At 38.8% G+C, this 24,732-nt stretch overlaps 1 protein-coding gene across 1 annotated transcript in view; it reads left to right on the forward strand.

The window, feature by feature from the left end:
- The first annotated feature begins 348 nt into the window (after positions 1–348).
- CDC73 (cell division cycle 73) overlaps positions 349–24,732 on the forward strand; it is a 140,101-nt gene continuing 115,717 nt past the window's right edge. The window contains exons 1-6 of the mRNA XM_049868197.1: positions 349–723; positions 3,203–3,308; positions 6,460–6,529; positions 14,231–14,293; positions 14,374–14,426; positions 16,721–16,809. Coding sequence (XP_049724154.1) covers positions 593–723; positions 3,203–3,308; positions 6,460–6,529; positions 14,231–14,293; positions 14,374–14,426; positions 16,721–16,809 — 512 coding nt within the window. The 5' untranslated portion in view covers positions 349–592. The remainder of the gene's footprint in view (positions 724–3,202; positions 3,309–6,459; positions 6,530–14,230; positions 14,294–14,373; positions 14,427–16,720; positions 16,810–24,732) is intronic.

Raw genomic sequence — 24,732 nt, forward strand, 5'->3', positions numbered from 1 at the left:
TTCCTGCAAATCCTTGGCCAAGCTCCACCCTCGCAAAGTAGCGACGCGAGAGCCTTTGGCCGCCCCCAAAGAGGTTGCACAGGGCTCAGCGAGTGCTCCAGGGAGAGAAGGATACACCAGCCACGCAGGTGCGCGCGCACCTGTCGCCTGTGGAGTGCGCGCTGCGGGGGATGAAGTACGTGCTTCGCGCGCGTGCGCGGGTAACCGGCAATACTCCTTGTACGTGCGCCGTACGTGGGCACAGAGTCCCTGCGCTCCGCGTTCGGTGTCGAGTGGAAGTCTGGGAGGGGCATTTTCCCGGGCGCTCACGGCTCCCCCTGGCGGCGGCCCGCAGCGCCGGAGGCGTGCAGTCAGGCGTTCTCCGCGGGCAGCCGGCGGCGGGGCCTTTGCCTTCTAGCGCGGGGTCCTCGGCGGCCTGGGTGGCTACTGCTCCCGCTGCTGTCGTAGGCGAGGGCGGCTGCTAGTTGCTCCGCTGTCTGTTCGCGGCAGCGTCGGCGGCGGCCGCTGAGGACGACGAGCCGACGGAGGAAGGCGGAGGCAGGCGCGGCGGCGGCGGCGGCGCCCGGGTCCGGCGGCGGCGAGGGGGGGGAAGATGGCGGACGTGCTCAGCGTCCTGCGACAGTACAACATCCAGAAGAAGGAGATCGTGGTGAAGGGAGACGAAGTGATCTTCGGGGAGTTCTCCTGGCCCAAGAACGTCAAGACCAACTATGTGGTGTGGGGGTAAGTGCGGTATGGCCGTGGCCGGGCGGCAGGGAAGAGTTGGGCGCCCCCAAGTGACCTCTTTGCTGAGCCCTCCTCCCGTTTCCCCTGGGGACGGGGACGAACAGGGTGCTCGGGCGAAAAGTTTCTGTCCGGAGCAGAAGTTGCACTTTGGGCTGAGACGCTGTGTCTGGAGCGACCCACCTCTTTAGAATTGGGGAAGCCATAGAAGAAGGTGACTTTTCTCGTTCATTTTTGTAGGTATGTATCGAGTACCCGTAATGTGTAGGGCTGGTGCACAAGTACACCTGAGCGTAGGTGCACAAAGGAACACATCATTTGGTGCCGGGGACGTCCCTGTTTGTTCTTTATTTCTCTTCTTTGATGCTGCCGTGTGTGGTGACTGTCTCCCCTGGCCCTGCAGCTCCTGCTTTATTTCTTCCCCTTTCGTGTTGGAGAGGGGGGTTATCCCTTAAGAGAGAAGGGAATCAACTCTGTGAAGTTTAGGTGGGAAGCGGTTTAGATTAATTTGGAAGAGTCGTCAAAATCTGTGTTGGAGGCGGAGGCAGGCGTTTCCTCAGGGAAAAAGTTGGTAGTGGAATGGAGTGAGTGTTTTATAGGTCTAATTAAGAAATTGAAGATGCGCATGGTTTTGGGAAGTGTGAGTTAAAGAAAAATGGCTTGGAACGTTGATCCACGTGGGGTTTCTTGAATTTAAATCACTCAGCGAAACATCCAGAGACAGGTCTAATAATCATTAAAAAAAATAGTGACGCCACTTTTCTTTGGTGCTTCCTTTGGGCGTTAGAACCTTGAACCAGGACTTCCATATCCAGCTTTGTTTGACTGAGGGAAAGATAGAGTGAAGCGGGGCAGTGGGCTTTATGAAGAGTTGCCCAGAAGTTAAGGGCAATTTTGTTTGTTGGTTGGTTCTTTTGTTTTTATTTTTATCTCGAGGTCTTATGATTTAATTTAGCTTTATGAAATGTGAGTGAAATGACATTCTCAGTTTACTGTGGGAAGTTTTAAAGAAATTTTTTATTTTAATCTTTACAAAATAATTTGCATGGACAAGATTACATATGATTGAATTTTTAATTTTTTTTCTTCTCTAGGAAAGTGGTTTAGGAATACCCAGGGTGCAGGGCAGTTCAATAATCAATGTGAGAAATAGAAAAATTCTTAAGACCTTGATCCCTGCCTCAGAGGAGGTTTATTTAATGTGAATAGAGACGATAACATAAATTGATGTGAAGTGTTTTCTGTCTCATAAAAAGAAAGCAGTCACTTCAGTCGGGTGGATGTTAGGAAAAATTTCATAGATGTAAGTTTGGCATGTTGGTTTCTAATACATTTTTCTTGAATAAATGAATAATCTTTAAAGAACGGGCAGGAATTCTGTGAGTAAAACGGTGGGTTAGGTCTTCCAAGATGATAGAACTGCATGTATAGAGGCATGAGAGCTGGAAAGTAAATGTGTTCACAGATAACAATAACAGTGAAAAAAGCATGCTTAGAACAGTAGGTTTCAAACTTTCAGAACAATGACTCAAACCAAGAAATATATTTTCATTCATATATATCTATACGTGCAAACGTTAACATTTTTATAGCTACGTAAATAGATATAACATTAAAGCTCTTGTTGCATGCAGTGCATTGTTATTTTTCTATTCTTTTCTATATCACCAAAAACAAAGAAAGCCTGGTAGTTACCCATACAGTATTTGATTTCATAGCATAGCGATGTGTGGCTTGAAATACATTGATTTAAAGGAAAAATAGGAATAGAAGCTAGGTAAGTAGATTCAGGGCTAATTGCAGTGGGCTGCATTCAGATGAATTCTAATAATATACTGACCATTTCACTTCTGGGTGGGAGAATGAAGTAAGAGGAGTGGGATCAGACGCCAACGTTGGTTTGGCAAGTAATATGCTTGAGTTAGAGAGGCTGCATCCCTAGGTGCGGCTGCATTTTGGGTAACGTCACTGGTCTAATCTGAGGGGTGTCGTAAGAAGCGTACCTCTAAAATTCATTGTCGGTTACTGTAAGAATTGTTGAGGATGTTGTTCAGCAGTATCTACTTTAGGAAGAGCCGTAAGATAAAATTGTCTTAAGTTGTAGCACCAATCATAGCTGTGCTTCTCCTTAACAATTTCGTTGTTTCTCATATAAGTTCTCCCTTATCTGTAACTGGTTAGGTTTCTCTTGCTATTGACAAAGTTCTGAGCCTAATTCTAAAAAGTTTATAGTACCAAAGAGCGTGAATTTTGCGTGCTTTCCTTTTTTCTTGCTTTTTCTCCTCGTTTTCCTTTGTGTTCTTTTTGTCCTAAAAACAGTTTGACTTAGTAGTCAATTTATATACTTTAGTGTGTTTTGGATAGCTATTTTAAATCCATTGTTAAGCAGCAAAGTGGGTATAAATAAATGAGTACCTTAAATTAAGCTCAAATTGTTGAATTAGAATTGTTGGTAAAAATCTTGCCTTAATGATTTTAGGACTGGAAAGGAAGGCCAACCCAGAGAGTATTACACGTTGGATTCTATCTTATTTCTTCTTAACAATGTACACCTTTCTCATCCTGTGTATGTCCGACGTGCAGCCGTAAGTAGAATTTATTTTAAAATTGCTTCTTTGAATTAATGTTAGATATTACTTGACATGGGTAGCTTTCCTTATATGTTTCAAATCAGAAAGATCAAAAGATCCATCTGCATGAAGGTCTCAAGGAAAAAAGAAAAAAACCAAACCTATTGCTGTTGAGTCGATTCTGACTCATAGCGACCCTATAGGACAGAGTAGAGCAGCCCCGTTGGGTTTCCCAGGTAGGTTTGAACTGCCGACTTCTGGTTAGCAGTCAAAAGCTTAGCTACTGCACCACCAGGGCTCTTTGAAGGATCAAAATTGGGCGACCGTTTGTGATTTGTGCACACTTTTTAATCTGTGATTTTTTTCATGTAAACTGTGTGTAATGTTTATGGTAGTAGATGTTTTAAAGCTATTTATGGTTTTTTTTTTTTTTTTAAAGAATTCATGTACCTGTGGTAGAACCCAGATATTCAGAACTCTAATCGCAAGAAAACATTTTTTTTAAATGTCATAAGAAAGAATCAAAATTAACAGACAGCTTTTAAAAGTTAACTTTTAATCAGTTTAATAAAATTTTTCATATACTCCTGATAAATTAATTTTTCAGTTTTGCCTGCTTTCTGAATCTCAGTTTTGAAAATTTATTACTCAGAAGAAACATTAGAAATGCTTGAAAAGAACCCGATTTCACAGAGAATAGGATGATGAAATTCTTCATCTGTAGTGAAGCAGCATATTAATAATGGATTTGTAAGGTTTCGGAGTTACTTGGGTATAATAGTTGTGAGACATGGCAAATTGCCATAAGTGTCCTAATAAGATGCCCCCCCAAGGTATTTAATTTTCCAAATGAGACGCTCTCCCCCCAATTTCTTTTGGTAAACTTGAATATAAAATATTTTTAGAGATATAAATGAAATAATTAGGTGCCTGCTCTTAAAAAAAATTTTTTTTTTTTTGCTCTTGGTATTTATTGTTTTAATTTAGTTACAATTACATATTTAAAATTAAATATGAAATGTACTAATTTGTAAGTACTGTTTTTCCAGTTCTTATAGTTCTTGAAAGAGTTTCATTCCAAATTTTTCACAGACATCATCAACATGTTTGTTATTACTAGAGTCACTTTTTGAGTTATCTAACACTGTGGCTTGAGGACGTGAAGATGAAATTTACTTCTGTAACCTTCTCCTTGCTCCTGGTACTAATGTTGAGGTTATTTCTGGCTTATGTGAGATGTTGTTTCCAAATAACACCTTGTTGTTCAAAATGATCGGGGAAGTCTCCCATCATCTAATGAGCTTTGTAAGGATCACACTGTAAGACTGCTGCTTTCTGAGCAAGAAATACATAGTAATAAATACCTATTATAAAGACAATAAAATTAGAGTGAAATTACTTGGGCAGTTGTGGGGAAGTATGGCATCATCTGTATGTATAAAGTTGTTTTAATTCACATTAAACCTTTAAAATATGAGTTAGACAGTAGTTAGGATGTTTTACTGAACGTAACCAATCATTTTGGGGTAATAAAGATGATCCCTGTGAGTCGGAATTGACTCGGTGGCAGTGATGATCCAAATATTCGACTTAGATTTAGAGATTTTCTTGGGGGAATAGTTGTAGAATATAACTGACAGGTATAATCGTTAGAGAATTCAACCAATGATTTGTCAAATAAGATCTAATTTTTTTATTTTCCTTGTATTTTTGACAAAGGCAGAATTCTAAAATGCTAGAGCTCTACAAATTTGTGGTCGTTTTCTCCTAACTCCTTTATATAATTTGCTTTTGTGAGCAGACCACTCCTGAAATAGGTATTCTTGACCCATAGCTCTAAATAGGTATTCCTGACCCAAAGCTCCTGTTTTAGTGTGAGTAGATTATGTCTTTTTCACTTGGCTGTAAAGTGTACATTATTCAGTAGTAATCAAATGATGAATTATGTTATCAGACTTAGAAACAGTAATTTGAAGAAAATTCAAGTCTTTTAACTGTAGTATTTCATGTAGACTAGTTTAAAAAAAAAAAAGGGCAAAAAAAAGTTCATGGGCTCTTGAACATTTATATTCTTAGGCAAAAGTTAAAATTTAACCAGATCTTTTTTTTTGGAAGATAGATCTATAGATTTTTCTTTAAGTGATGAAATATGTTTTATCTGTATCACTGGGGAATATGTTCAGTGAAATGCTCTCACTACTCAGTATTAGATAATTGGCCAAAGATTCTAAGGGCTCTTGCTGTTACTCCATTGTTGCTCCTATAAGGTGGCAAAGACATTTTAACTTTATAATCCTGCCACCATGCTGTTTGTTTACATTAGAAAAAGGAAATGCAGTATTGTGGTAATTGCAGGGTTTGTTGAATTCATTGTCCAAAGACGGGTTGGTACGGTTTTATTTGTTTTGCATATGTCTTTACAAATTGCCAGTTTAAGAGATTAAACAAAAATTACCCGTATTACTAAAATATATTTTTCAGATTTATTTAATTTTTATCTTCTTTTTCCCCCTGTGCTTGCAGAATTTATACACGCTCGAGGATAAAAAAGAAACATGTAATATAGAAGGTAGACAACATAGACAACCACTGTTAACATTTTCTTGCAATAATCTCCCCAACTTTTTCTCATTCCTGAACAACACATATCTATTGTTAAGTATCAAAATTTAATTTTAGTGGCTAATTTAGTTTATTTGAAAGAGTTCGAACGAAACGTTTTGAGGCAGAGTTGTGGTTCGTGTATGAGAAGAGAAAGAACGTTGGAAATACTGTATGAAGGGAGAACGCAGTGGGACTAAAGAGGTGTTTGTCCCAAACGTGGAAGCCATCATGAGTACAATTAAAAAAATAAATATCTAGAATAAGACAAAGAGGGGAAAAAAGACTAGAATTGGTATTTTGAAGAAGAAAGAGTCGTTGCTTCATTTCTAATAATTTTGTATATCTTATTGGAATGTAAAAAACAAAGCTGTCAAAAATTAATGTTTAAAAAATTTTCAAGATTTCTATTTGGTTCTTTTAGCCTAGTCATTTTTTACAAATAGGATTTTAAATATATATTCTCAAGATATGTTGGAATAAAACTCAGATATTATGTGTTTATTTTTACTAAGTTTCATATAGTTATAACTGATTTCGTGTCTAATTTAAACTTTGGCTTCAGACTGAAAACATTCCTGTGGTTCGAAGACCTGACCGAAAAGATCTACTTGGGTATCTCAATGGGGAAGCATGTGAGTAACTTTTAAATTGCCTTCACTTTTAAATAGACATTGTTTCTTTTTTTGTATGAAATGAGAAGCAGTGGCAAGAGAATTTATATTCCCTAAAAAATTCACTAAACTATCTGCAGCTGTGTTCATTCACACACCTCTTTCCTGTTACAGTGAATGTACGCCTTTATGCTTAAAGCGAGTCATGCCTGCCTTGTATATGGGTTCCATCTCCTTTTACCCACTGAAAGACTTTACCTCTGTAAATTAGTATTTCCTTCTTGCATCATCACTTTTCTCTTTTGTATCCTTTAGAATTCAGATACACAGTAGTATCTTTGATCTTAAAAAAAAATTTTTTTGACCCCACTTTTTTACTATCTACTGCTGCATTTTTGTTTCTCCCCTTTTTTGCAGAAGTTTTTGAAAGAGTTGGCATGGTATCACTGCTACCTCAAATTATCTCTTAAATCTACCCAAATCTGGCTTTCATCCTTGCCATTTTGCTGAAATCGCTTTTATAAGGTCAACATCTGTCTTAAGGGTTACAAATCCTTTGGTCTCCCTTATTAGCAGCTTACTTGAGCTCTCAACAGCATTTGATACAGTCATGTACCCTTTTCAAAGCCTTTTTTCACATTTGGAGCACTGGACTGTTTTGGTTCTCTTACTACTCATTGTCAAATCCTCAGTCAGTTTTGCTTTACTTTCTTTTGTGCCTGAGTTCTAATTCTGGACATTGCCTAGGATTTGAATTTTTTCCTTTCTTTTCTAATGCTTAATATCTAGGTGACCTCTTCTAGTTTCATACTTTACGTACCTTCCATATGCTGATGAATTTCAGTTTACTTCAAACACGGACCTCTTCCTGAGCTCCAGATCTATAAATTCATTGTCAACTTAGCATCTTCTCTTGGCTGTTTAATAGGCATCTGAAATTTAACATGTCCAAAATAGAATGCCTGATTCTCTCCTCTTCTCCACCACACGACACCCCACACCACGACACCCCACCCCACGACACCCCACCCCACGACACCCCACCCCACACCACACCAGTCTGTTCTTCCCCCAGTGTATCCCATTCATGCAGTTGTTTAGGCCAAAAAACCTGGAGACATCTTTTGATTTCTCTTTTTTCACATCTCACATCCATTCCAACAGCAAGTTTTTTTCTCTATCTTTAAAGGTATCACAACTTCTTACCATTATACCCCCACCTTCTTCATTCTCCTCCTTTAGACTATGCATAGCTTCCTCACAAGTCCAGAGCCTCCTCTCAAGGTCCCACTCATTATTTTCTATAGTGTAGTTTCCACATAGGAGGCAGAGTGACCTTTCTTTGAAAAAGCTCATAAACTTGATTGTGTTGTTCACTTGCTCACAGCCATCTTGTGGCTTTCCATCGTAGTTAGAATAAAGTGTATGCTCCTTATATTGGCTCTGTGTAATCTTGCGTCTGTCTAAATCTCTGTGACCTAATTTTTACTGATCTAGTTTGTGTACAATAGTCCGTTCTCATCGGTCTTTTAGCTGTTCTAACCTTGGAGCCTTTGTACCTGCTCTTCCTCTGTCTTGAATTCTGGTTTCTCTGTATTGCCACATGGCTGACTTCCTCACTCAGATCTGTGCCCAACTCTTGTTCCCTCAGAGAGGACTTCTTTGAACACTCTTTTTAAAAGATAAAATAACAGTGCTTCTATCCATTCTCCTGTGTAGTACATCTTGAAATTTTTTTTTTTAAATGAAATCCCTTTCTTTGACCTGAAATTATGTATTTATTTACTTACGTATTATATGTCTCCCCTACTAGAGGTTAAACCCCAAGTGGGCAGAAACTTGTTTTTCTTGTTTGTTGTTAAATACCCAGCATTTAGAACAGTCTTTGGTACATAAAAAAAAAAAAACTGCTTAAATGAATAAATGAATGACTGTTAATTCGCTGTCTTGCAGAATACAAATAAATTGACATAGTAGAACTGTTTGGTCTCACCTTCCTTGGGGTGGAGTTTACTACCTTTAAGTCATTAACAGTTGTCCTGTCACATATTCTTCTCCGTGGCTTTAAGCAGTAAGATTGATTTGTACAGAGAATCTTGGGCATAGTGGAAAGATCATCATCAGGAGTGTTGTCTTCCTGTGCTATCTTCATTCAGCATTCAGCAAGCACTTATTGAGTGCTTATTCTTACAGGTATTGTGCTGGGTGCTTTACAAAATGCAAAATCTCTGTCTTCAGCATCTAACTATTCTGCAGGATAGACTAATAAACAAAGGGTTAGAACCAGGGGAGGACTGAAGAGGGGGCCCAGTTCTCCTGTGAAGAAGGATGAAAGTGGGGAGGATGTGGAAAGGCATTTCCTTTGAATCAAATCAAATTTAATTTTTTTGAAGCAGCATTTCCCAACTTTTTAAATCATGAGAATCATGTGGCGCTCTTATTAAAAATAGTTATTTTTGCTTCAGAAGATTTAGTATACAATCTAGGATTCTCTGTTTTTAATATGTGTCTCAGGTGAGCCTAATAAATAGACTAGTTGGGGTGAGTACTTTAGAGCGGATGGTTTTTCTTTTCAGAATCCAAAAACGAGTTGCCCTTTATCCGTCCACTTCATTTCCTGCAGTTTCTATAGGACAGATAAATTTAGTTATCAGGTATATTGCTTTAAGGAGCCTAGTGGTACACTGGTTAAGTGCTCAGCTGTTAACTAGAAGGTGGGTGGGTTGAAGCCACCAGCTGTTCCATGGGAGAAAGACCTGGAGATCTGCTCCTGTAAAGATTACAGCCTCGGAAGCTCAATGGGGGAAGTTCTGCTTGGTCCCGTAGGGTCGCAGTGAGTTGGAATCAGCTTGAAGGCAGTGGGTTTTATTTTAGTTTTCAGATATTTCTTTGCCAGTTATTTAATTGCTAATTTAATGGTTTAACAGAACAATTGAGCAAATGTTAAGACAGACCATGTTCTTAGACATACCATCGTAAAGATGTCAGTTCTTTATATGATTTATACCTTTAACATGATTTCAATAAAAATCCATACACTGTTTTTGGAGGGAGGGGTGGGATTAGTCAAACTGATTCTAAACTTTATTTTGTAAGAAAAATAGCATAAAAATTTGGAGAATGGCAGTGAGAAAAGACTAGCAATTCTAGAATTTAAAACTTATAATAAAACCTTAAGAACTTAAAAAGCATGAATGAATAAACTAATAGAGCAATGTTTTTTTTCTGTTAGATTAGAAATACGTATGTGAATTTAACGTGATTAAAGTGCCATGTCAAACAATAGAGGAAAGAGAGCATTATTCAATTAATGTGTTGTTAAAAACGAAGTTTTATATTGTAGAAAGACATGACAGTGAGGAAAAATGTATTTACAATTCATGTTATAAAAAAAGGACCAGTCTCACTAATACCAAGTCCTAGAAAAAATATATAAAAGACCAATAACCCAGTGGATTATGGTCATATAGTTCACAGAAAAGGTGATAAAATCATATGAAAAATGCTCACTGTCACTTGTAATAGAATTGCAAATTTAAATTGTGCAGAGATACCCTATTTTTCCTGATTGACAAAAATCCAGAAGTTTGATAATATACTCTGGTAAGGCTATAAGGGAACAGATACTTCAATATGCTATTGATTATAGTGTTAGTTGATGCAGCCCCCATTGAAATAATTTGGCAGCAGTCTATTATAGTTACACATTTAACATAGAAATCCTACTTCTGAGACTTTTTCATATAGATGTATTTGGAAACGTATGAGATGACATATACAAACTTACGTATTGTGCCATTGTTTGTAATGGCCAAAGACTTAGAATTGAAGTGCCCATCAATAGGGAGCTAGTTACATTGTAATTAATTCATGCAACAGAATACTTCATAGCTGTAAAAAAGAGTTAATACCCCACATACTGATGATGGAGGGATGTTGCAGATAACATTGTTGAGTTAAAAACAAAAAACAAGGTGCAGAATAGTGTCTATGCTACTTTTTGAATAAAATGGGAAAATAAGGATATAATATTGTATTTTTTTGAATCTACAGAAGGAATAAGGTTTTCACTGGCTAATGCTTTTCAGAAGTAGACTGTCGGGTCCTTCTTCCTAGTCTGTCTTTGTCTGGAAACCTGTCTTCCATGGGTGACCCTGGTGGTATCTGAATACCAGTGGCATAGCTTCTAGCATCACAGCCACACACAAGCCCCCACAGTACGACAAACCGACAGACGCAATCGTATAGCCTACTATGCTGGGAATGACAACCCAGAGAGGAATGGTGTTGCATTCATCGTCAAAAAGAATGTTTCAAGATCTATGCCGAAGTACAACGCTGTCAGCGATAGGATAATATCCATACGCCTACAAGGAAGACCAGTTAATACGACTGTTACTCAAATTTATGCACCAACCACTAGGGCCAAAGGTGAAGAAATAGAAGATTTGTATCAGCTGCTGCAGTCTGAAATTGATCGAACATGCAATCAAGATGCATTGATATTACTGGTGATTGGAATGCGAAAGTTGGAAACGAAGAAGGATCAGTAGTTGGAAAATATGGCCTTGGTGATAAAAATAATGCCTGAGATCAAATGGTAGAATTTTGCAAGACCAACGACTTCTTTGTTGCAAATACCTTCCTTCGCCAACATAAACAGCGACTATACACATGGACCTTGCCAGATGAAACATACAGAAATCAAATTGACTACATCTGTGGAAAGAGATAATGGAAAAGCTCAATATCATCAGTCAGAATAAGGCCAGCGGCCGACTGGAACAGACCACCAATTACTCATATGCAAGTTGAAGCTGAAACTGAAGAAAACCAGAGCAAGTCCACGAGAGCCAAAATATGACTTTTTGAGTATATCCCACCTGAATTTAGAGACCATCTGAAGAACAGATTTGACGCATTGAACATTAGTGATCGCACACCAGACGAGTTGTGGAATGACATCAAGGACATCATGCATGAAGAAAGCAAGAGGTCACTGAAAAGACAGGAAAGAAAGAAAAGACCAAGATGGATGTCAGAGGAGACTCTGAAACTTGCTCTTGAGCGTTGAGCAGCTAAAGCAAAAGGAAGAATTGATGAAGTAAAAGAACTGAGCATAAGATTTGAAAGGGCGACTCAAGAGGACAAACTTTTCTAATGACATGTGCAAAGAGCTGGAGATGGAAAACCAAAAGGGAAAAACACGCGACGTTTCTCAAGATGAAAGAACCGAAGAAAAAATTCAACCCTCGAGTTGCAGTAGTGAAGGATTCCATGGGGAAAATATTAAACGACGCAGGAAGCGTCAAAAGAAGATGGAAGGAATCCACAGAGTCATCATACCAAAAAGAATTAGTCGATATTCAACCATTTCAAGAGGTGGCATAGGATCAGGAACCGATGGTACCGAAAGAAGAAGTCCAAGCTGCTTTGAAGGCATTGGCTAAAAACAAGGCTCCAGGAATTGATGGAATATCCATTGAAAATGTTTCAACAAACAGATGCAGCACTGGGGGTGCTCACTCATCTATACCAAGAAATATGGAAGACAGCTTCCTGGCCAACTGACTGGAAGAGATCCATATTTATGCCTATCCCCAAGAAAGGTGATCCAACCGAATGTGGAAGTTACAGAACAATATCATTAATATCACACAGAAGCAAGATGTTGCTGAAGATCATTCAAAAGCGGCTGCAGCAGTATATAGACAGGGAACTGCCAGAAATTCAGGCTGGTTTCAGAAGAAGTGTGGAACCAGGGATATCATTCCTGATGTCAAATGGATCCTGGCTGAAAGCAGAGAATACCAGAAGGATGTTCACCTGTGTTTTACTGACTATGCAAAGGCTTTCGACTTTGTGGATCATAGCAAACTATGGATAACATTGCAAAGAATGGGAATTCCAGAACACTCAATTGTGCTCATGAGGAGCCTTTACATAGATCAAGAGGCAGTTGTTCGGACAGAACAAGGGGATGCTGATTCATTTAAAGTCAGGAAAGGTGTGGGTCAGGATTGTATTCTTTCACCATATCTATTTAATCTGTGTGTTGAACAAATAATCCGAGAAGCTGGAGTATATGAAGAAGAATGGGGCATCAAGATTGGAGGAAGACTCATTAACAACCTGCATTATGCAGATGACACAACCTTGCTTGCTGATAGTGAAGAGGACTTGAAGCACTTACTAATGAAGATGAGATACCCCAGCCTTCAGTATGGATTACACCTCAACATAAAACAAAAATCCTCACAACTGGACCAATGAGCAACATCATGATAAACGGAGAAAAGATTGAAGTTGCCAAGGGCTTCATTTTACTTGGATCCACAATCAACAGCCATGGAAGCAGCAGTCAAGAAATCAAAAGACGCATTGCATTGGGCAAATCTGCTGCAAAATACCTCTTCAAAGTGTTGGATAGCAAAGATGTCACCCTGAAGACTAAGGTGCGCCTGACCCAAGCCATGGTATTTTCAGTCACATCGTATGCATGTGAAAGCTGGATAGTGAATAAGGAAGACCGAAGAGGAGTTGACACTTTTGAATTGTGGTGTTGGCAAAGAATATTGAATATACCATGGACTGCCAAAAGAACAAATCTGGCTTGGAAGAAGTGCAACCAGAATGCTCCTGAGAGGCAAGGATGGCGAGACTGTGTCTTACATACTTTGGACATGTTGTCAGGAGGCATCAGTCCCTGGAGAAGGACATCATTTTTGGCAGAGTACAGGGTCAGCGGAAAAGAGGCAGACCCTCAACAAGGTGGATTGACATAGTGGCTGTGCAACAGTGAGCTCAAGCATAACAACGATTGTAACGATGGGGCAGGACCAGGCAGTGTTTCTTTCTTTTGTGCATAGGGTCGCTATGACTCAGAACCGACTCGACAGCACCTAACAACAACAGAAGGAAACTAGAGAAGGATATTAAGAGACTGAGGGTGGTTACGGAGGGTGGTGGGAAGTAGGGTCGTGGATTGGGGCAAGTATACATCATTTTTATAATTTTGTTATTTTGAGCCATTCAAAAGTTAAACGATTTAATTAAAAGTAATTAAAAATTTTCTTACCGATTGTGAATAATTAGAAATTGTATGTTTACAGTGAATGCTAACTTAAAAAAAGGAACTTTCCGTCACATACATACATATATGTATATATTTTTAGATACAATTTTTATGCGGGTATTTTGTGATACTAGAGTGTTTGAAGTGATCAGTTAATTTCAATCAGGTCATCTCAACAATTTGTAAGCGAAACTGCTAAAAGTAGTTTGTCTTTTTATATAGTTTTTAACACAAAACCAAAAACCAGACGCTCTGTTGTCGAGTCCAGTTCTGACTCATGGTGACCCTACTGTGTTAGAGGACACAGTAAAACTGCCTCATAGGGTTTGCGAGGCTGTAAGTCTTTTATGGGAGCGGACTTCCACATCTTTTTCCTGCAGAATGGCTGGTGGATTTCAATTGCCAACCTTCTGGTTTGCATCTGAGTGCTTTAACCACTGTGCCACAAGGGTTCCTTTTCTTTCTAATATAGATTAGTCTTTTACAGTAAAATGATTTTTGCAAAATGGCTTTAAAACTTATTTTTTACTTAGGGAAATCATCGTATAGAAAGTTAGAAATATGTCAAACTTTGAACATTTCACTCAATAATATCTAATGTTTGTGTTTAAATATTGATCTGTCACTGACTCTCTTTAAATTTTCAGCAACATCAGCAAGTATTGACAGAAGTGCCCCCTTAGAAATAGGTCTGCAGCGATCTACACAAGGTATGTCGTGTCACATATTTGTGAAGCACTTTCAAAAATCCGTCCCGAAGCTCTGTTTATTCATTTATTTTTTCTTACAGTTAAACGAGCTGCAGATGAAGTTTTAGCAGAAGCAAAGAAACCACGAATTGAGGTAATGGAATTTTATTTTTAAGGTGATTTATATTGTTACTGAAATGGAATTGTGTAGTAACAATTCTGCGCTCATATTATTAGGAGCTATTTTGAGGGGGAAAGTTGTTTAGTAGAAGGAAGAGTTGATTAGTAGGTAGTTTGGGTTTTGACTCATGTACAAGCTATGTGATGGACAAATCACTTAGTTGTCTTTGCCTTTTGTATTCTATTGATGGAAATATTCGAGTAGACCAGGGGTTAGAGAACTTTTGTAGAAAGAGACAGATAGTAAATACATTTTAGGCTTTGTGGGCTATATGGTCTCTGTTACAACTATCCCATACTCTTTTTAGCCCCAAAGCAGTCATAGGTAATATGTAAATGAACAGATGTGGCTTTGTTCGAGTAAGACGTTATACACACACACACACACATAGGCAGTGGGCTGAATTTGGCGTTTGTGCTGTAGTTTGCCTACCTTGGAACAAGTTGGTGTGGGAATTTGCCTCACTCTTAAGAGCTGTAAACACCAAGTGCTTATCGCAGTTATTAAAATACCAACATATCAGGTTACAGGTTTCTTGTAGAATTTTATAGCCAGGGGACTATGTGTTAATAGTGACAGTTCATGTGAAATAGAAGCCACCTTGAAAATGCAGTTACAGTTGAGTAAGACAGTAAGGTCATTGATAAAATTTTATGTTAAAATAATTTAATTTTAATTAAGCATACTCAGACACGTACATGGTGGTTTTTGGGTAATGATAACAAACTCATTGTTATTACTCTGTGATAGGTAATTCTAAGTACTTTATATATATTAATGCACTTAATCTTTACCACAACCCCCTGGAGTTGGTAGTGCTATGTGTTTTATCTATGAGTAAACATAGGCTCAGGGAGGTTAAGTGACTTACTGCAATTTCTACAGCCACTAAGTTGCAGAGCCAGGGTTAGAACCTAGGGACCTTGGTTCCTAACTATACCATTGCACTGGGTACGAATTTTGTGGCAGTAAAACTGAAGGTTTCCCCAGCTCTCCCTGCGTGAAAGGAGTTTGTGACCTGATGTGAATAGGGTACCATTTATTTGGAAAAGCCTGAACAGTTTAATTATTTGAAAAATTTCAACATGTTAGCAATGTTAATTTGCTAGGATTCCAGTAACTTGAAAAGTCAACAGGAAATAACATAATAAAATTATTTCCAGAGCGTATGTAACATTAAAATGTGTTTCACAGGCAGCTATATTACATAAAGTTTCCATTTCAGCGAATGTATATTGAGGACCTGCAAGGCACTATGCTAGGAAAGAAACGTGAGGGTAGGAATTCTGATTTGATTAAAATGTAGACTGCATTTATTTTTAAAATGAGTAGTCTCCTAAGGAACTTGGGCAATCCATGTTAATGCCTTTATTACAAATGGCAAAAGCTTGATGCATCTACTAAAATACTGCCGTTATGTTTGTTTCAGCAGATGTGTCTGTTTTAAGATTTTTTTTTTTTTAAAACACAGTGGAGTATTAGGGCATTATTTAGAACCCATCATCACTCTGTATCTCTTGAGGATACTGATGCTTTTTATACAATTTCATATTTTATTAGTCATAGACACACTAGTCCTCTGTTTTCTCATTTGTAGAACATGGGTGTTGAACTATGTCAGTCACTAAATCTCATCTTGTTTTTAAGCAGGCAAACACTTTTCTGACAAAATCTTATCTGAAATCCTAATATGTATTTTAGATAAAAGCTTAGCTACCAAGGTTGTATGCAGATTAGATCTTGAAGCGGCCAGTGAGACACTGCAGTAAACCCTTAATGCTCTGAGGAACATGTTTTGAAAACCGTTGGAGTTTAGCTTCTAGTGTTTTGATCTGTGCTGAGGGATTAGGCGCTTATAGCAATAGATGAAGAAAATCTGGGTTCAAAATGAAATTTTTGACTGTGGTGAAGGATTTTTATAAAATATAGTTACAAATTTTCTCAGAGAGAAGGAATTTGTTGTATGCTTCTGAGCAAAGGTGCATATGATATTTAATGGGAAGTACACTTAATCAGAAAAAAGTGATTAAACGAGTTGTTTTGTAAACTTTCAGGCAGTTGTCATCTTATGTGAGTCAGCATTGTTTATTATTACTGTATTCGTGTAATGAATGTGGTCACCAAAGGCTGTTTTAATGTTGACTTACGGCCACTTCTGCCTAGAATTTTATAGGTTGGAACTTTCTTAAGTAAATGTTTTAAGTGTTTTTCACTAGTAAAAGTTAAATAAAAATTTAAAACATTCACTAATGAGTAATTATTTCCAGGATGAAGAGTGTGTACGCCTTGATAAAGAGAGATTGGCTGCCCGTTTGGAGGGTCACAAAGAAGGAATTGTACAAACAGAACAGATTAGGTAAGGAGTTATTTAGTAGAAAGTAGGCAGTTAGGCATGTGTAAGTATATATGGAAAAGGAGTATTAATATGCTACCCATGTTTACAAGGAGCCCTGGTGGCTCAGTGGTTAAGTGATTGGCTGCTAACTGAAAAATCAGCGGTTCGAACCCACCAGTGGCTACATGGGAGAAAGATGTGGCCGCCTGCTTCGGTAAAGCTTACAGCCTTGGAAATCCTATGGGGCAGTTCTGTTCTGTTCTCTAGGGTCACTGTGAGTTGGAATCAACTTGCTGCAGGCAGTGAGTTTTTTTGATGCATGTTCGCATTTACCTCTTCCATTCATTATATGCTCTGCGCCCTGAGTTCAACAGATGATGATGTGTGGACATGTTTTATGATGGGGTATTTGGAAGCCATTGTGCTAATCGTGGTTTCTGGAAAGCCTTCTTGATTCTATTACCACATTGGTTTTCCTTTTTAAAATCGTTTCATAATCCAAACTATTTTATCATGTAATCTCTTGTCGATTTTTGGCAGAGGTCAGCAAACGTTTTCTGTGAAGTGCCATATGTTAAATATTTTTGCTTTGCTGGTCTCTATTGCAGTTAGTCAACTCTGCTGTGGTGAGGGAAAGGCGCCACAGACGGTACCTAAATGAACGGGCATGGGCATGGCTAAGTTGGGCCTGTAGCCTTGGTTTTTTGACTTCTGGTCTTTAGCACAATTAGAAGCATTTTGTAATATTTCTTTGCCACAGTCTCCTTCTTATGGACGTTTTATCCAAAGTTAAGTCGATGCAGGTTAAAAAAAAAAAACTTCAGTGAGGTATAATTGATACAAAATAAACTGCACGTACTTAAAGTATACAGGCTGTGAAACCATCACCTAGTCAACCAGCCCAGAAGATGAGCATCGGCGTCGCCCTGTAGGCTTCCTGTGCTCTTCTCTAATGCCACGCTCCCGCCTAGCCGGCGTCCTCTTCTCCGGTGGCAACTGAAGACCTCTTACTGTAGATTAATTGGTTTTTTTCTAGAATTCTTTATAAATGGAATTATATGGCAGAGGTGTTGTTTTCCTGTTTTCTTTGACATAGCACAGTTATTTTAGAGCCAGCTGCGATGCTGGGTGTGTCACTAGTTTGTTCCTTCTTCTTGCTGTGGATGTCCCACCGTTGGTTCATCCGGTCGCCTGCTGATGGACATTGGGGTTTTAGCCGTTTTTTGGCTATTACACGTAAAGCTGCTATGCACGTTCATTGAAGAGTGGAATGGCTGGATCACATGGTAGTGTGGGTTTAACTTTTTAAGAAAGCATGAACCTGTTTTCCGAAGTTATTGTACCATTTTACATTGCTACCAGCAGTGTGAGTTTCTCAGCGTTCTTGTCAATACTTGGTATGGTCAGTCTTTTTAATTTTAGCCATTCGAAAAGGTGTGTAGTGATATCTCATTGTGGTTTTATCTTGTATTTCACTAATGATAACTGATGTTGTGAGCATCGTTTCATGTACTTTTGCCATCCTATTTTTTGTGAAGTGTTTTTCCAAATTTTTGCCCATTTTTTAAATTGGGTTGTTTAATGTTGTATTGAGTTTCGAGGGTTTGTTATATGTTCTGGATAAAAGTCCTTTTTTTTAGATGCATGCTTTGAACTATTCTGTCTGTGGCTTGTTTTTACATTCTCTGAACAATAACCTGTCAAAAAGTAGAAAATTTTATTTTTTTTCTACATTTTATTTATTTCGTTGTTGAGAATATACATAACAAAACATACACCATTTCAACAGTTTCAACATGTACAGTGTAGGGACATTGATTACATTCTTTGAGTTGTGTAGCAGTTCTCCTCCCTCTTTAATATAAACTCACTGTCCCCTAAAATTCCTATCTAATCTTTTGAGTTGCTGTTATCAATTTGATCCCATTAAAATAGTTCTTAAAAAGGTATAATGCTCAAGGCAGACCTTTTTTTTTTTCTATTTTATTTATTTAAAATAATTTTTATTGTGCTTTAAGTGAAAGTTTACAAATCAAGTCAGTCTGTGACACATAAGCCTATATACACCTTACTACATACTCCCATTTACTCTCCCCCTAATGAGTCAGCCCGCTTGCTCGCTCCCTCCAGTCTCTCCTTGAACCTTTTTGCCAGTTTCTAACCCTCTCTACCCTCCCATCTCCCCTCCAGACAGGAGATGCCAACACAGTCTCAAGTGTCCACCTGATACAGGTAGCTCACGCTTCATCAGCATCTCTCTCCAGCGCATTCTCCAGTCCCTTCCATGTCTGATGAGTTGTCGTTGCAGAAGGTTTGGGGACCATGACCACCGGGATTCTTCTAGTCTCAGTCAGACCGTTAAGTCTGGTCTTTTTTTTTTTTTTTAATTAACTTTTATTGAGCTTCAAGTGAACGTTTACAAATCAAGTCAGTCTGTCACATATAAGTTTATATACATCTTACTCCGTACTCCCACTTGCTCTCCCCGTAGTGAGTCAGCCCTTCCAGTCTCTCCTTTCGTGACAATTTTGCCAGCTTCCAACTCTCTCTATCCTCCCATCCCCGCTCCAGACAGGAGATGCCAACACAGTCTCAAGTGTCCACCTGATATAATTAGCTCACTCTTCATCAGCATCTCTTTCCTACCCACTGTCCAGTCCCTTTCATGTCTGATAAGTTGTCTTCGGGGATGGTTCCTGTCCTGTGCCAACAGAAGGTTTGGGGACCATGACCGCTGGGGTTCCTCTAGTCTCAGTCAGACCATTAAGTATGGTCTTTTTATGAGAATTTGGGGTCTGCATCCCACTGATCTGCTCCCTCAGGGGTTCTCTATTGTGCTCCCTGTCAGGGCAGTCATCGATTGTGGCCGGGCACCAACTAGTTCTTCTGGTCTCAGGATGATGTAGGTCTCTGGTTCATGTGGCCCTTTCTGTCTCTTGGGCTCTTAGTTGTCGTGTGACCTTAGTGTTCTTCATTCTCCTTTGCTTCGGGTGGGTTGAGACCAATTGATGCATCTTAGATGGCTGCTTGTTAGCATTGAAGACCCCAGACACCACATTTCAAAGTGGGATGCAGAATGTTTTCATAATAGAATTATTTTGCCAGTTGACTTAGAAGTCCCCTTAAGCCATAGTCCCCAAACCTCCGCCCTTGCTCTGCTGACCTTCGAAGCATTCAGTTTATCCTGGAAACTTCTTTGCTTTTGGTCCAGTCCAGTTGAGCTGACCTTCCCTGTATTGAGTATTGTCCTTCCCTTCACCTAAAGTGGTTCTTGTCTACTAACTAATCAGTAAAAAACCCTCTCCTGCCCTCCCTCCCTCCCCGCCTCGTAACGACAAAAGTATGTGTTCTTCTCAGTTTATACTATTTCTCAAGAACTTACAATAGTGGTCTTATACAATATTTGTCCTTTTGCAGCTGACTGATTTCACTCAGCATAATGCCTTCCAGGTTCCTCCAAGTTATAAAATGTTTCACAGATTCCTCACTCTTCCTTATCAATGCATAGTATTCCATTGTGTGAATATACCATAATTTGTTTATCCATTCGTCCGTTGACGGACACCTTAGTTGCTTCCAGCTTTTTGCTATTTTAAACAGGGCTGCAATAAAGATGGGTGTGCAGATATCTGTTTGTGTAAAGGCTCTTACTTCTCTAGGGTATATTCTGAGGAGTGGGATTTCTGGGTTGTATGGTAGTTCTATTTCTAACATTTTAAGAAAACGCCAGATAGATTTCCAAAGTGGTTGTACCATTGTACATTCCCACCGGCAGTGTATAAGAGTTCCAATCTCTCCGCAGCCTCTGCAACATTTATTATTTTGTGATTTTTGGATTAATGCCAGCCTTGTTGGAGTGAGATGGAATCTCATTATAGTTTTAATTTGCATTTCTCTAGTGGCTAATGATCGAGAGCACTTTCTCATGTATCTGTTGGCTGCCTGAATATTTTCTTTAGTGAAGTGTGTGTTCATATCCTTTGCCCACTTTTTGATCGGGTTGTTTGTCCTTTTGTGGTGGAGTTTTAACGGAATCATACAGATTTTAGAGATCAGGTGCTGGTCGGAGATGACATAGCTGAAAATTTTTTCCCAGTCTGTAGGTGGTCTTTTTACTCTTTTGGTAAAGTCTTTGGATGAGCATAGGTGTTTGTTTTTAGGAGCTCCCAGTTATCTGGTTTCTCTTCATCATTTTTAGTGATGTTTTGTATTCTGTTTATGCCTTGTATTAGGGCTCCTAACGTTGTCCCTATTTTTTCTTGCATGATCTTTATCCTTTTAGTCTTTATGTATAGGTCTTTGATCTACTTGGAGTTAGTTTTTGTGCATGGTGTGAGGTATGGGTCCTGTTTCATTTTTTAAGGCAGACCTTTTTAACTGGTTAAGCTAAACTATTGTTTGGTTTTAAGATGACTTTAGGGAGTATTTTTGATTTCAGGTTTATATACTATCTCAGTGCAACAGTTTTGGGGGTTCTTCCACTCACCATAGCTCCAGAAAGTCTAGAGTCCATGAGAGTTTGAAATTCTCTGTGTTTTTCCCCTTTTGATCAGGAGTCTTCTGTGGAATCTTTGATCCAAGTGTTCAGTAATGGTAGCTGGGCACCATCAAATTCTTCTGGTCCCATGGCAAAGGAGAATGTTGTTCATGGAGGCAGTTAACCATGTATTCCAGATCCTCCTCCTATTCCTGGGACTCCTTCCTGTGTTGTTCCAGGTGAATAGAGACCAATTGTTGTGCCTTGGATGGTGGCTTACAAGCTTTTTAAGAACCCAGGCACTACACAGTGAACTAGGAGATAGAACAGAAGCACTAATACATTATTAGGCCAATCAACTGGGATGTTCCATTAAACCATGACCCTAAACTTCCAAACCAAAGAACCAAATCCCATGAGGTATTTGGTTGTACATAAGTAGCCTTAGCACCTACTCTTTTTTTTTTTTTGGCATTGTTGTAAACATATCTATCACGTAATTTTTGCCATTTCATCTTTTACAGGTGTACAGCTCATTAACAGGAATTACAATATAATCAGCTGTGCAAAGAAAATTGTATAATTTTGGTGAAACCTGTTTATCAATGTATTCTTTGTGGATTGTGCTTTTGGTGTAGTATCTAAGAAGTTTTTGCTAAACAAGGTCAACAAAGATTGTCTCCTTACCTGTAGAAGTTTTAGAATTTATATTTAAGTGTATGATCCACTTAGTTTTTTTTTAATGCCATGAGATATGGCTTGAGGTTCATTTTTTTTCTTATGAGATAGGGATTGAAGTTCAGTTTTGTGCAAATGGATGGCCATTTGTTCTAGCTGTGTTGGTCTCTACTGAATTGCCTTTGCACTTTGTAAAAAACCGATTGTTAGTATATGTGTAGGTTTGCGTTTGGAACTGTTATGTTTCCTGATCTGTTTGTCTTTATGCCATTGCCACACTGTTATAGTTACTGTTCCCTTTATAATAAGACTTGAAATCAGATAGTGTTAGCCCTCCAACTTTGTTCTTCTGTTTCAAGGCTGTTTCGTTATTCTAGAGCCTTTGTATTTCCATATGAGTTTTGAAATTAGCAGATTGTCAGTTTCTACCAAAGTGCCTGCTGGGATTATGATTGGGATTCAATTGAATTTATAGGTTAATTTGAAGAGGTTGACAATTTAATAACATTGAATGTTCTGACATCTCGCCAAAGGTTACTCCTCCATTTATGGAGAGAGATTTAACAACAACAACAAAAAACTTCCAAACCAAACCCATTGCCATCAAATCAGTTCCGACTTGTGGTGACCTCGTGTTAAAGAGTACAGTTGCTCCATAGGGTTTTCTTGTCTGTAATCCTTGTGGAAGCAGATTGCCAGACCTTCTTCTATAGCGCCACTGGGTGAGTTTGAACTCCCAAGGTTTAGGTTACTTGCCGATCACAAATCCCTTGCACCACCCAGTAACTTGTGGAGACATATTTAGGTCTTTAATTTCTCTCAGCAACGTATGATAATTTTCAGTTACAAGTGTGATGCATCTTTTGTCAAATTTATACATAAGTATTCCATGTTTTTTGATGCTATTTTAAAAGATATATTTTGAAATTTCAATGCTTGATTATTTCTTGCTAATATAGAAATACAGTGATTTTCGTGTGTTGATCTTATGTCTTGCAATCTTTCTAAGCTCTTTTAATTCTGTTAACTTGATTTTCTACATAGACAATCATGTTGTATACGCAGAAAGACATCTTTATTTATTCCTTTCCAAACTGGATGTCTTTTATTGCTTTTCCTTTCCTTATTGCACTGTCTGTTTGTTGTACTGTGGGGGCTTGTGTGTTGTTGTGATGCTGGAAGCTATGCCACCGGTATTCAGATACCAGCAGGGTCACCCATGGAGGACAGGTTTCAGCTGAACTTCCAGGCTAAGACAAACTAGGAAGAAGGACCCGGCAGTCTACTTCTGGAAAGCATTAGCCAGTGAAAACCTCATGAGTAGCAGTGGAACATTGTCTGATACAGTGCTGGAAGTTGAGCCCCCCAGGTTGGAAGGCACTCAAAAGATGACTGGGGGAGAGCTGCCTCCTCAAAGTAAGAGTTGACCTTAATAACGGGGGTGGAGTAAAGCTTTCGGGACCTTCATCTGCTGGTGTGGCGTGACTCAAAATGAGAAGAAATAACTGCAAACATCCATTAATAATCGGAACCTGGAATGTACGAAGTATGAATCTAGGAAAATTGGAAATCATCAAAAATGAAATGGAATGCATAAACATCGATATCCTAGGCATTAGTGAGCTGAAATGGACTGGTATTGGCCATTTTGAATCGGACGATTGTATAGTCTACTATGCTGGGAGTGACAACTTGAAGAGCAATGGTGTTGCATTCATCATCAAAAAGAACATTTCAAGATTTATCCTGAAGTACAGTGCTGTCAGTGATAGGATAATATCCATATGCCTACAAGGAAGACCAGTTAATATGACTCTTCTTCAAATGTATGCACCAACCACTAGGGCCAAAGATAAAGAAATAGAAGATTTTTATCAGCTGCTGCAGTCTGAAATTGATCGAATACGTAATCAAGATGTATTGATAATTACTGGCGATTGGAATATGCAAGTTGGAAATGAAGAAGGATCAATAGTTGGAAAATATGGCCTTAGTGATAAAAACAATGCCGGAGATCAAATGATAGAATTTTGCAAGACCAACGACTTCGTCATTGCAAATACCTTCCTTCGCCAATGTAAACGGCGACTCTACGCATGGACCTCACCAGATGGAACACACAGAAATCAAATTGACTACATCTGTGGAAAGAGATGATGGAAAAGCTTAATATCATCAGTCAGAACAAGGCCAGTGGCCGACTGTGGAACAGACCATCAATTGCTCATATGTCAATTCAAGCTGAAACTGAAGAAAATCAGAGCAAGTCCACGAGAGCCAAAATATGACCTTGAATATATCCCACTTGAATTTAGAGGCCATCTCAAGAATAGATTTGATGCATTGAACACTAGTGACCGCAGACCAGACGAGTTGTACAGTGACATCAAGGACATCATCCATGAAGAAAGCAAGAGGTCACTGAAAAGACAGGAAAGAAAGAAAAGACCAAGATGGATGTCAGAGGACACTCTGAAACTTGCTCTTGAGCGTGGAGCAGCTAAGCAAAAGGAAGAATTGATGAAGTAAAAGAACTGAACAGAAGTTTTCAAAGGGCCGCTCGAGAAGTCAAAATAACGTATTCTAATGACATGTGCAAAGAGCTGGAGGTGGAAAACCAAAAGGGAAGAACACGCTCAGCGTTTCTCAACCTGAAAGAACTGAAGAAAAAATTCAACCGTCGAGTTGCAATAGTGAAGGATTCCATGGGGAAAATATTAAATGATGCAGGAAGCACCAAAAGAAGATGGAAGAATCCACAGAGTTGTTATACCAAAAAGTATTAGTCG

This window comes from Elephas maximus, chromosome 24 (genome assembly GCF_024166365.1).
Source record: "Elephas maximus indicus isolate mEleMax1 chromosome 24, mEleMax1 primary haplotype, whole genome shotgun sequence".
Classification (NCBI taxonomy): Eukaryota; Metazoa; Chordata; class Mammalia; order Proboscidea; family Elephantidae; genus Elephas; species Elephas maximus.